This window comes from Acyrthosiphon pisum, chromosome A2 (genome assembly GCF_005508785.2).
Source record: "Acyrthosiphon pisum isolate AL4f chromosome A2, pea_aphid_22Mar2018_4r6ur, whole genome shotgun sequence".
Taxonomy (NCBI): Eukaryota; Metazoa; Arthropoda; class Insecta; order Hemiptera; family Aphididae; genus Acyrthosiphon; species Acyrthosiphon pisum.
The window spans coordinates 72,227,273-72,240,992 of NC_042495.1; the positions used below are offsets into that span (position 1 = coordinate 72,227,273).

Here is a 13,720-nt window from a genome sequence, read left to right on the forward strand (position 1 = left end):
CGATTTCAAGAAGACTTGACCAAAAATTCAAATCTGTGTTTATAATTCTTATCGCTTCATTAGAACAGTAATTGGTATGTTTGCAAAAAACACATCTACAATACTATGTCGCGCGTGCGTTAGACAAAAACAGAAAATCACGGTATCAAATCCCCTTAATCCTCAGCTTAATATATCAAAATAATACAAAACAAGTATTTTTATGTATTTCTATTAACATTTCAAAAGTTACAAATTAAATTTAACGGGCATTGTACTCCAGGTTTTTTTGGGTACATACTAATTATAGGTAAACATAAAATATAAAAATAAACATTATACATTTTGGAACTTAATTGTCCTTAACATTTTTACACAGCTGGCTGTTAGACAGTAGACTAGTATTGGAATAGTAGGTTAAAAATGTAGTTTTGCCGTTTTTATTTTACATTTTTGTCGTATTTTTTTCTATATCAATGTTATGCCTGGCACTGTTAAAAACTTTATTGATAATTTTTTCATGAATTCGAATTTATTATTTTGTAACTGTCATTATTAAACAGTCATCGATAATATTATATGATAGACATGTCTTAAAATGATGAACAATAAAACAATAATGTTATAATATAACAATATGTTATAAACCTATTATGGTTGTCGACTGTCGTTATTATTAAAAGGCAACGATAATATTATAATATTAATGGATATAACAAGAACTCGGATATAAGTATATAACGTACAAAACTCCGGAAAATTCGAAATAGACCTTTTTGTAGTTATATCTTTGAAATACAACTAGTATGCAGGCAAAATTTTACTTTTGATACTTACTTTATATATGTTATTTTATTTTCACGATTATTTTACTAAATAGATGTTAAATTATAAAATTATTAATGTAGTGTATGATAAAAACTAAATAGATGTTAAATTATAAAATGATTAATGTAGTGTATGATAAAAATAAAAATTCATCATTGGTATTAAGTATTTTGAACCTTAAGCACCGGTTCCCTCTTTATTATGCGACTCAGAATTTTGCGCCCGAAAAATTGCCCCTCGCGTCCCTTCCCTAAATATGTCACTGGTGAAAGGCAATTGAAATATTTTAGTTTTTTTTTTTACATAAATTAGGATGGGTTACTACTAATTAGGTTAAAAGGTTCCTGGACCATTTTATTTTTAGTCGACGGGTTATATCGGGAAGGTCTAGGGAGAATAAATTAGATATGAGAAAATTTGAATGATTGAGTAGTTTATTATGGAATCGTTTATAGAATTTAGATGCTTGATCGAGGATGGTCATTACGTTGAAAATCAAATCTTTAGTTCAACTTCTTAGGGCTTGTTTTACAATCGTTAAACTAAGGTTAAATTACCGAATTCGGCCAGTAATATCAGTGGGTTAGGCGAAACCGAGGTTTAAACTATGATTTTAAAACGGGTTACACTAAGTTAGGAAGATGAAAATATTTAGGAAACTATACGACAATAATTCCTAATAATAAAACAACATGAAATCATTGCCTAGGAATTGTCATAATTACCGCGGTTTATTAGGCAATATTATCATTTTCTTACTCTTATTAGTTTTGAAAATATAAAAAAAAATCCCGTTAAGCATTTATAAAACAGTTATTTATTTAAAAACACAAATATAGTTATCAACTGATATTATATAGAATTACTTCGATTAAACTCATATCTACTATTCTATCTAAAGCCGGTCCCACAAGACTCGTGTACTATGTGAATATTCGTTAATCATTGTGTTTACAGATGTTATGGTAAGTATTTTATCATAGAGTGATTATTTTCACTCGCCGTCATTCGTGGTTAAAAAAAATGTAAAAAAAAGTGTTCAACTTATAGGTATAAATTAAATTAAAATATTGTTGATTGATTATTTATTAGGGTAATAGGGTTATTAATAATTATATAAGATGAAAGTAATATTTAAATTAGACTAATTAAATAAAAAAACTAAGAAAAAAAATGGTATGGTGATGTGTTTAGCAATAATAATATGGAATCATTGCCTAATATCGTTAGGAAACGATAACATGCAGTAAGCAATGATCAGTGCCGTATAAACATACATATTTAAACATTTGCCACCCTTTGAAATGTTACAAGTTTGGCCGCCCTAAGGCACTTGCCCCATTTGCCACCTTCTTAGAAGGCTCTGGAAATAATATAATTTTCTTTCGTTATTAGCAACTGTCATAATTTCCTAAATGTCTACTTTTCTGGTAACATATCAATTATACATAACATGCACAAAATAACACACATCATTGTGAAATCAATACATTCATCGCTCCGCTTAGAATTTGAAATCACATAAAAAGAGAATGCTTAATAAAATACAATTTTTTTATATTGTTTAGAAAATTAATTTAATTTATTACCCTTAATTAAATTTGACTTAATGCGATGGTTAGGTTGATTACCTATAATACAATTTTAATTTTAATTATACTAAAATGGTGAGAACATTTTAAGGGTTTATTATGTGTACTTCGACAGTTTTGTGGTTATATACAGAGAATGATTGTAATATCAAACGATCTGTCTATATCTTAACATTCATAAATAAAAATGTATGTTAAGGTACTTAAAATGCTGAAATTGTATTACGTTAAACATTTTTAGGAATAAGAAGTAAATATTCTCAAAACATATAATGTGGTGAGTTGTAACATAATACGTTTGTGTGATTATAATAAGTCTCTTCTATGCAATATTATAATAACACTGACGTTTTGCAAAGTAATGAGTAATGCATATTGATCAATACGTTACTGTGCAAAAAAAACTGCAATTATTTGTATTATAACATACATAATACAAAAGTGATTCGTAGTAATAAATCTTATGTCAATAATTATAGTGTGTAATATATCACTGTATGTTTCACAAATTACGATTTCTCTTATTAAATGTCTTAAAATGAAATTGTCAGCGATAACATTTAATTATAATTCATGTTGTGTATTTTTTTTTTATAGTGAGGTACTTCATTACACCAGAACGGCACCTGTAGTATCTGGACCACCGGAAGGGACGCCGGTACAGCGATCAATGAGTTCGACCTATCGGCCAGCAAGGATAGGACGAGCTCCAAGAAAAAAGATTTCTCAACGTACACGATTTCAATTTTGTTTTCCGTTTGGTAATATTGTACACCAATTATAAGATTCATAAAGGATACCTATACATTATTTTCCAACATGAGCGCAAACGAAAAGAGACACAGGACCCAACCCAGTGCATCAATGGATTACGCGAATATTGCTGTGAGTGTTAAAATTATGTATTTATCTTGTATATGAATTAAAAAAAAGGTTATCGTATATGCGTATTTATATATGATAAACTCGAATATTATTAGTAGGTATTATTATTTTACGACAACGTGATAGGGAACGTCTTTATAATGTAATATAATTTGTATAATTTTTAATAGTCAATGGCCTTAGTTTCCGTGGATTTTTCTAAGTAATAATAATACATAATATACATACATAGGTATCTATTTATATTAAATATGTAATAATAATATAAAACACAATATAAAAAACCATTTTGGACCCTATATATACCTATAATTTATATATACCTAATACAAATCAGTATATGTTATATACCTAAGAGAACAAAATATACAGAGCATTTAAAAATTGTAATTGAGAATATACATTAAAAAATTAATTGTAATTATTACAACAGCAAAAACTAATGGCCGTTGTCGCCGATGTTTTGTTTTAGATCAATAAAAAAAAAAAAATATACAGAGATAATATTTGCTTCAAAAACAAAATAATATTAAGCACTAGCTTATTGCTTATAGCTGATTCACTTAAAGATTGCAAATTAATGATAAAAAATAGAATATTGGGTATGTTTCGAATCTAATTGAATGAAAGGGTAGCTTAATAAATACTAAATAGACATCGGTTGTGTTATAATATAGTTTGTTGACTAATCAGTTTAATTGATTAAGCAATTTTCATCATTAATTGTTACATGATATAATTTTATGTGATTCAATAAAATAAAATCATAATAATATTATTGATATCCATAACTTTCCTTAAAAAATAGTAATAGTTAAGAAAACTTATTTTCTGAAGAGTTATATTATAACCTTAAACTATAATACGTATAAGCTAATATTTTCTTAAGTAGACAAATTAAAACTTAGCTTAATTATTGAAACAATTATAGTTTTATTCTTTAATTTAACAGCGAAGCTCTAAATTAATTCTAATTGGGTATCACGCAACTATTAAGCAACAATAGGAATTTTACATCGAAAATATGTTTATGAGTCAGGACGTAAATGGTAAAATAATTAGCGAATATGTTTAGTATAAACGACAAAGTGCGTGTTACTGTTAAAATATATTTGATGTACAAATTATAAATTAAAATTGTACATAATATCATACATATAGTACCTATACTGAAATAAATATTATATATTTTTCTCTAAAATAGTTAACTTGAAAGGATGAAAATAAACATTTGCTTGCAATGCTCATTTTTTTTAGTTAAGTTGTATAAAATATTCGTTCAAATATGTATCAAATTCTTTTGTTGGATATATAATTGCATTGCACACGAGCATATTATATAGCATACACAAGGTAATTGGGTGGGTGAACTTACTTTTCGGATGTGCTGATGCTTGCCAGACTGGACATGCGTATTCAGTGGCTGATAAGCTTATCACTATTGCTGAGGTTCTCAAGTTATTTGTATCAGCTCCCCATTTGGAATTCACAAATTTCCACAGTATATTGTTCCTGGTGTTCACTTTGGCTCGAGTATTCTCATCGACTTAAGAGCTAAGACACATATTATAAATAATTGATGGAAATAATCCTTTTTATGCGCATCTTGTTGTATTTTTTTCTCGAAATGTATTTGTAAAAATATTTTCCTAGTTTAAACTATACAAAATCATTCACGACAGAACCTCCAGAGCTTGTTATTATTGTTAAATGCGGTACCGCTACCACATATTATATGAAATACAATTTATGTTCCCGAGGAAAAAGTTCAGCGTACGGCACTGTATGCCTTAAATATTGATTTTATATACAATATACAATATTGTTTGTTTAGAGAATTTTTACAAGGAAACAATAGTTCTGCTGAAACATTAGGTATATTTTGTTCTTTATAATTTATAATTAACCTGGTTTTAGGTAATTTGACATACCTACTAATATAACATATATTATTTGGAACAATACACTATTTAGATGTTTATAAAATGTGTTGTATATTAAGTAAAAATTGTATTGAGTATATTATTACCTATAAATTAACTGCAGTTATTTGTTGTTTTATTATAAATAAACACAGAACTCAACATTTTATGTTTATAAATGTAATTAAAAGAATTGTACCATAAATTATGAAGGAAAATTGTATAACTGCATGTCTACATACATTTATGCACGATCTTTTCGTAGTATATCAATTCATATTCTATGAAGCATATTATGACGTCCAACAAAAAGTGAAGTTGATACGTGAAGTATGGCTCTAGTACTCATGACATAATACATAATTATAATTATATGCAGGTACTAAAAATATGAGAGATTGATCTCAAGGACAAGCTTGTTTTATACAAACAAAAAAAAACGAAAATATTATGCAAATGTATAATCCAATTACCAAACAAGATTCAGTTGTAGATTACTCGTCTTGCTTCTCACACATCGCCGTAGGATAGTAGTTGTGTTGAGAAAAAAAAAAAATTAAACGCAATGATAAATCAGTAATCATGGCATATGAAAAACTGTTCTTAAATTTGCAGCACTTACGGACATTATTTTTAAATTGTTGTCAGTAGTTATTTTTTTATGATTCGTAAAATAATTGATAGTATCGACAAGACGAAAAAATACCTTTTTTTAAATAACATATCTATTTGTATTATAAACAATAAAAAAAACTATAAAACCAATTTATTCCTCACTTTATTCAGGATCTAAAATATCATTTATGTACAATTTTAAAACAGCAAGGTATCACAAATAAAAAAACATTTATTGTTTTACAGTTTACTACCATAATTATATATCGCAAACGTAATAGGTATTCAGTACATTCGTACCTATTATATTGTACAATATTGAATTTGAAGGTCGATTTCTAGGATAGGTACTTGTTTGTTTGATTTTATTAAGTTAAAATAAATATTTCCTATAATATTTAATTTCATTATATATAAATATATAAGTATATTGTATACTATATACACGATACACATTACACATAGTGTATAAACATATAATTATATAATTAATCATTTATTATGTTCTATAGGTACTATCGGTATTTTAATATGTATTAATAATTTATTACCAATATTAGACATAAAGTCTGTAAAGTATGGTTTTAGATTCTGAGTGGAGCGAGGAAGCTATTGGTTTTACAATGGTGTTTATTTTTATTTATTTTTTTTTTATATCCTGTACATGAAATTTCTACTAGAAGGAGTGCTTCGATTTCAACACGATATAGTACCTTATCTTTTAGCAAATTGGATCAATATGGTACTTTAGAAAGGTCATTTTTCGATTTTCTCAATAGTTATTTAATGGCACGGGAAAAACCACTGAAAAATTACGAAAAAACGCTAAAAATGGGACTTTAATTTCGAACGCTTTATCGTTTATCACCATAGAAACGAATGATAAATTATAATATTATAATATTAATTCAACTTACATGATAAAATAAATAATAACAATATAAAATATCCAACCGACAAACCGTCTCTGTTCAGAATCGTTTTTCTTATACAATAATATTATATCATTGAATTCAAGTCTAATACAATCCATTATACAATGACCCACTTGTAATCTACTGTACAGCAGAGCGATTTTTGTTAATTTTAAGTTTATTATTTATATGACTTTTAAGTTGTATATAGTTTATTAATTAATATACCAAGTTAGTGTATATTATTAAAAACTTGTATGGCATATTAATATATGTTTTATACTTCAAGGAAGTATATTATAAATTGTAATTACATAATTTATGTAACCATAGTAGTTATTAATAAAAAAAGTATTTATACATATCAGTGTTCAATACAGTTCTGAATTAAGTTCAATTAACCCATATTTGTTTAGAATATTATATATTTTTAGTAAATTATAATGAAGCTAAGATAATATATTCACTAGGTATTTAATTTTTTATAGTGGGATACCTAGTTAAAATTGACAATGATTTAATTTGTTATAATATGTTGGTAGATATTTTTTAGGTATTATTGAATATTTGTTTCAAATATTTTTATACCTATTCAGCAAACAATTTAAGAGGTTTTGGCAGTTATTTTTTGTTCGGATTTATGAAATTTATGTTTTTCTCGATTGATTTAGTACATAATATAGTATGTTGTTGATGTGTTTTCTATTTGGTATAAGTGAAACACGCTTAATTGTATGTAATTTTATTTATAATTGCTTAAAAAAATCATAAAATATAAATTAAAAATAGGTATACCTAATCAATTAATGATGTACATTGTGTTTTTATTTGATGATAAACAGTTAATTATATTGATTAATAATTTACTTATGAGAGCACAAAATTATCAAAATGTATTCGTAATAGTTACATTGGATAAGAATGAATGAATAGATAATAAATAAATAATCTACCTATTTAAACCTAACCGTTTCTGGTATTACTTATATGCATTTGAATTGTGGACATATAAAATGATTAGTTTTGGAGTGTTTGGATTTTTTAATTTTAGTAGGGGCTGATGCTCTAAAGCACGATTGACCATGACGAATATAATGAAGTATTATTATTTTTTTAAATCAACCTGATTCCAAGAATTATACGAATTAAGAATCTATTCTAAAAAAAACCGAGGTAGTCGCGTTATACGGTAAGTTGTAGGTATCGAGTTGCCATCGTCATTGAGTTGATCACTGTAATTGAAGTGTTCGATTTGAATTCAATGATAAATAATTTTATACGAAAAACGAATTAGAGTGGATAAAATAATTATAATATAATTTTGTATAATACCTATAACTTGCTATTGTTGACTTATAAAAGTCAATACCGATGTATTGTAAAACGGTGAAATAGGTTCGTGGTATAAATGGCTTAAAATTAAACTAAATATTTTGAAAATTTTACTGTGGTTAGTAAATAATAATATTATAATATGTAATGGGAAAAAGTATCTGAACTTTAAAAATAATACTTTTTGAATTATAATAAACTAATTTAAATCGTTTAAATTCCCAATTACGAAAAACTGAACTAAAAATGACTATATAAACGAATTCTGCCAATTCATTTTCAATATTTTTTAATTGCTATACGTTCAGTTTATTTGGGACCGTGCAGTATTACAGTTTAAAACTGTTTGATGTAACGTAATAATGTTAATCAACATATATAAATGCAAAATTTCAAATGTTTATGACTATCTAATATAAATATTAAGTGGAAATTTAAAGTATCTACAATCATGTATTTTTGATTGATAAAATAAAAATTGATTATTTTCAAAAATTGAGGTTGCGTAATTCACCTTTTGCATATTTTTGTCCTGATTTTAAAGTAAAATACACGTAATTTTCTAATTTTGACCCCAAGAAGTACTAACTAGTTTCAATTTTCTACCTAAAAATACCCTCAAAGTTAAAGGTTTAAGTATTTTTTATACTATAAAACACAAACACAAAAAAAAACACATCACTGTGAAAGCAATGCATCGCTCATCTAAATCTAAATTGTATAAATATTTAGGATAATATGTTATTTATTAATTTACTTGATTATAATCAATTATAGTATTTTGTTTAATGTCAATGATTTAGAAACATTAATATATATACTCCTAAGTTTGCCGTTGACGGGTTGAACTGTATATTTGATAATATGTAGACCATTAAATGAGACAATCGTACCTAAATATATTAACATAGTTCAAAATTCAACTGGTTACAATGTTTCATATTGTCTTACGCCTTGTCCACATACTTGAATACTGATATAATTCCTTATTTCGTACCTGAACTAATGTTATCGTCACTGGCCAATATACACAAGGTGATTGACAGAAAAGTTTTTCTTACATAATTTGTTGTCATTGCAAAACAACATTTTTGAATAAAAATATAATATTTTTTAAATATTTATATTGGTATGATTTCTAAGTTCTTTTCTTTTTGGAATGACAAACTACATTTTTAATTTCATATTTTGAAACAGAATATTTTTCGGAGTATTTTGATACATTTAAATCAGTTTCGATCGTGTATACTGTATATACTGTATATGGTTAATTAGTTACACATAGGTAGGTATTTAAGGTTTAGATGAGCGGTATAGCGGAATAGAGTGGCACAGAGGTTCACTGCAAAATATTGATCCACCACTGCTTATATAAACTTTAAATAATTATACTTAAAATACTGTCTACTCATTCGAACTTATTATTTTAACTTATTTATATGTATAGGGATATTCCAATAATAACTAATAATACTATATGCCTAACTGAATATGATACAAACATATATTTAAGTTGGTTGTTAATTGATGACTACAATCTCAGTAATTATAAGATAAATATTGCTAACATCAGTAACATCATGCATATTATATACTAATCAGTCATCACCATCGATATTTTCTCTAAAAATCACTAATTCTGGGTTGCAAGAACAATCATTTAACATATTTTATTTAATCAATAGCTAATAGTCCCTTAAACATGATTTAAAGGCCCATGATTGGTCCATTAAATTGTATTGAATCATTAAATTAATTAAATTTGTATGCAAGTCGGTATAAATGTTGTACTTTTATTTATCCAATTAACCAAATCAATATTATGTATCTATTATTTAACTATAAAAGTTAAAAATGTTTTAATTGTGTATTCATCGAACTTACAATATAGGCGCCCCAAACGTTTATTTCAAAAGTTACAAAAAGTATGAAATTGAATGCTGTTACATACTTCAATATCATTAATATAATATACCTACCTATATAACTTGATTTTGTTTGTGAGTATTGGGTGCTTTCGATTTGCAAACTTCAAAACTACACGTATTGGACCTTCGAAATTTCGTACTACTGTTAGTATTGCCATATAGTGAATACTGATGAGTAAATATTTGAGAGTATGTAAACTGTCGGGTTGTCAATTTAATTTGTTTTGTCGTCGCATGCCAAAAACATAATAAATGTGTATTTCTGTGTATGCTAATATTAGACTAGTTCTTTCGCGGTATTTTCACCTTCAATGTCACTAAATATTTTAGCTTTTAAAAATAAGATAATAATAGATACTTTATTACTTTAACTATTTATTAAAGGGAATTGCTATTTTATCAATTAAATTATTATTACTATTATATTCCTATTTTATATAATTCTTAATTTTATATTATTATTCTGACATTTGTGAATTACAGTATTTTCCTTTATTGAGATTTTAACATAAAATTATTATATCTCGACAATTAGCTTACGTATAAACATTATGAGATAACAAAAAACAAAGAAGATAAACAGGTAAAGCTCACACTGTTAAATATATTTCAGTTCAAATGTGGACATTATTAATTAAAGTAGAAGTCGCTTATAACGAGTTTCAAGGGCCAGTTAGTTTTTCTCGTTGTAACCGGTACCTCGTTATATACGTTATAACGAGCATTCGTTGTAACCGGTCAATCATCATAGTAACCGGCTTGAGGGATGGCCAAACAGTTAGTGAGCCAATCAGAACACAATTCAGTATCAACTACTGATGGCTCACCAGAGATTTTGCCAATACCTATGTTGTGCTTTAAAATTATTGATAAAATATTGTATATACCAACAAGTAAACAAATAAAATATAACTAGCAGGTTGACCTAAATATGTATATAATATAATAAATATAAATAATTTAAAATTTAATTATGATCTACAATTTTTATTGGTTTTTCTATTTTAATATACCATATAAGGTACTGCATGACTTAACGTTTCACTGAAGTGAATCGTATCGATAAAAACCTAGTTAAATAAAATAGTATAACATTTATTTTAGTAAGTAAACATATTTTTATTTTCATGCCATGATTTATTCTCGGTGTTGGTAAGTTTTATTAATAATTATATTTCCAAATGTTGGTGTATGACATAATCACTATAATCTCACTAGAAATTATTATTCCGAATTCAATATGAATTTCAAACGATATAGAAAATCGTATTAATTTCACAAGTAGGTGGAATCTTGAGGGCTATAATTTATTATGTAGGTAGTGTTCTAGTACCTCTTATACTTTTATCTTTTTGTGTAAAAAATGTTTGAGGGAAAAATGCTCCAATTGGATCTTTTTTAAATTAAAAGTTGTTCTATAGATAAGGAATTGAGCGTACCTAGATTGTACTTTGAAGGAGTAATTTATCAATTTTATAAAGCTTATCTAGTGTTTCTGTATAAAAAAATAACAGTCATTCATTCGAGTTTAAATATTTTTAATTTAGATTATTTGGCACTTTCATCTACTACATATTTTATAGTAATATATTATATTTCTGATGTGAGAAATTCTAGAAAAGTTTATTACACTCAGTATTCAATCAAGTCTCAACCTTCTTCTTATTTATGAATAATTTATTATAATTTATAAGCTATTATAATAATTATCATACTGTTAGAACTAAAACATAAAAATTGGTATAGAAGAGATATATATTATATTATATAATTTTGAATTGGCCCAAACTTCCCCAAGTACAATGTTGCATAGTACTTAAATTTGATAATGCGCATAATATATATTGTGTATAGGTACTCTTAACAAACAAACCGTGTACACAATACATTTTTTTTAATCTAAATATTATGTAAATGGACCAGAGTATCTCATTTCATTTTTTTTCTATGCAAACAATTGGACTATTGGAGTATCTTATGTACTATAATGTATACTCGATATCATTTTTATAGAAACATTTTTATAAAACAAGTTGTTATGTATTATGAATTAAGAAACCTTGAATAATAAAAACAAATTGCGTAAAAGTTCTTAACTTCTTTATTTTTCTAGGAGGAAGTTTTTATTAAAAACATTGATCGCATAAATTGCATTAATATATATATGATAAAATTATAAGTATGCATGTCTGTTTACACGTATTTAGTAGAATAATTGTTAATTTTTAATACTAATATCGTTCACATTTTCATTGAAAACTTATTTGCAACGGTTAAAAAAAATTCCTTTTATCCTGATAATTTTTTTTTATCACTTACTCTAATGACTATTCTTCGACCACAAATAGTAGTTAATTATATTTTTGCTGAAAAAAATTATTCTATTACATATTCTGTTAAGTAATTATACATTTATAGTATTTACAATAATTCTTCTAATAGGGGGTGATTATTATGGATACGTTTATACAGTTTACTAAAACATAAATATTTAATATACTCATCTGTTATGACTTATTTAATCAAACTATTAAAGTTTCTTATTTCTTATAATATTTATACCTATAAAGTAAAGATATTTTTAAATTTAAACTGATTATCTAAGTAATTGGTAGTGTCAGTATGTGTCAGCCTATAATATTACAAAGTACATTTTATGATATAATTGATTTATTTTACAAGTAGGCATAAGTACCTACTACAATAGGTAAAATACATTTTTGCTAAAAAAATTACATTTTAAAATGTCATTGTGTGTATATATTATAATAATATACTTTGAAACATTCAAATATCCACAAATAATATTATTAAATTACAACAAAAAAACTAAAATCATTATTCTTCATTTAAATATCTAATTATTTGTCTAAATTTGAACTTAAGTGTCTAAAAAATGTTTAAATATTTTTAAGATTTTTAACATAAAAATGTTATTGGACTGGATACATGTTAAAATGTTTCTGACTGATTTTCGCAAGGATTTCGTTGTCATAGTTTCTTATTAACAAAAACATATTTTTTTTATATGATTCATAGATTTTCCTCGTAGATGATAAATATGGACTATAATAGTCGATGACTGAAGGCTAATAAAAAAAAAAAAATATGGACTAGTGTGTAATGGTTTTTTGGTTATTGTATGAAATATTTACAAGACCCATATTTTAAATTATCAATTCTTAGCTATAAAAATTTAACGTTTTAAACTTTTTAAATTCAAAATTTTTTGAACATTTTCTAGATTTAGCTAAATTTTGTGAAAATTTGAACTTTGAATTCTTATAAATCGTGCGTTCCTATGTATCTTTAATATCTCTTAACTGATTTTATAATTACTTAATGAAGAAAATGTAATTACATTTTCAAGCATATATCGACCAAACTAAAATTTTATTGACATTCATGAAATAAAAAACTAAAAAAAAATTTTTATACCTCATGTCTATAAATAACTCAACATTTTTATAAAATTTTATTATGTGTAGGTATAGAAAATGATAAAATAAGGATTTGATGAAAATGTCAAGTAGGTTATTAGTTTTTGAACAACAACGAAATAAGAAAATTCTTCTACGAGGATATGTTATTTTACGGGTGAATACCCAATGACCAATGTCTAACTTCAAGCTTCATAAAAAGTGTATTTGACTTTCCGGTAAACTTTATTTTTTGTGTCAAATGTATGATAACTTATGAATAATCTTGTATTTAATTTTATAATC

At 25.6% G+C, this 13,720-nt stretch overlaps 1 protein-coding gene across 3 annotated transcripts in view; it reads left to right on the forward strand.

Annotated features, from left to right (window-relative positions):
• The window catches only part of LOC100164458 (anion exchange protein 3), a 66,264-nt gene that overhangs the window by 7,798 nt on the left and 44,746 nt on the right, over positions 1-13,720 (forward strand). For all 3 annotated transcript variants that reach the window (XM_029490287.1, XM_003245122.4, XM_001951884.5), the window contains exon 2: positions 2,997-3,284. In XM_029490287.1, coding sequence (XP_029346147.1) covers positions 3,219-3,284 — 66 coding nt within the window. In that variant the 5' untranslated portion in view covers positions 2,997-3,218. The remainder of the gene's footprint in view (positions 1-2,996; positions 3,285-13,720) is intronic.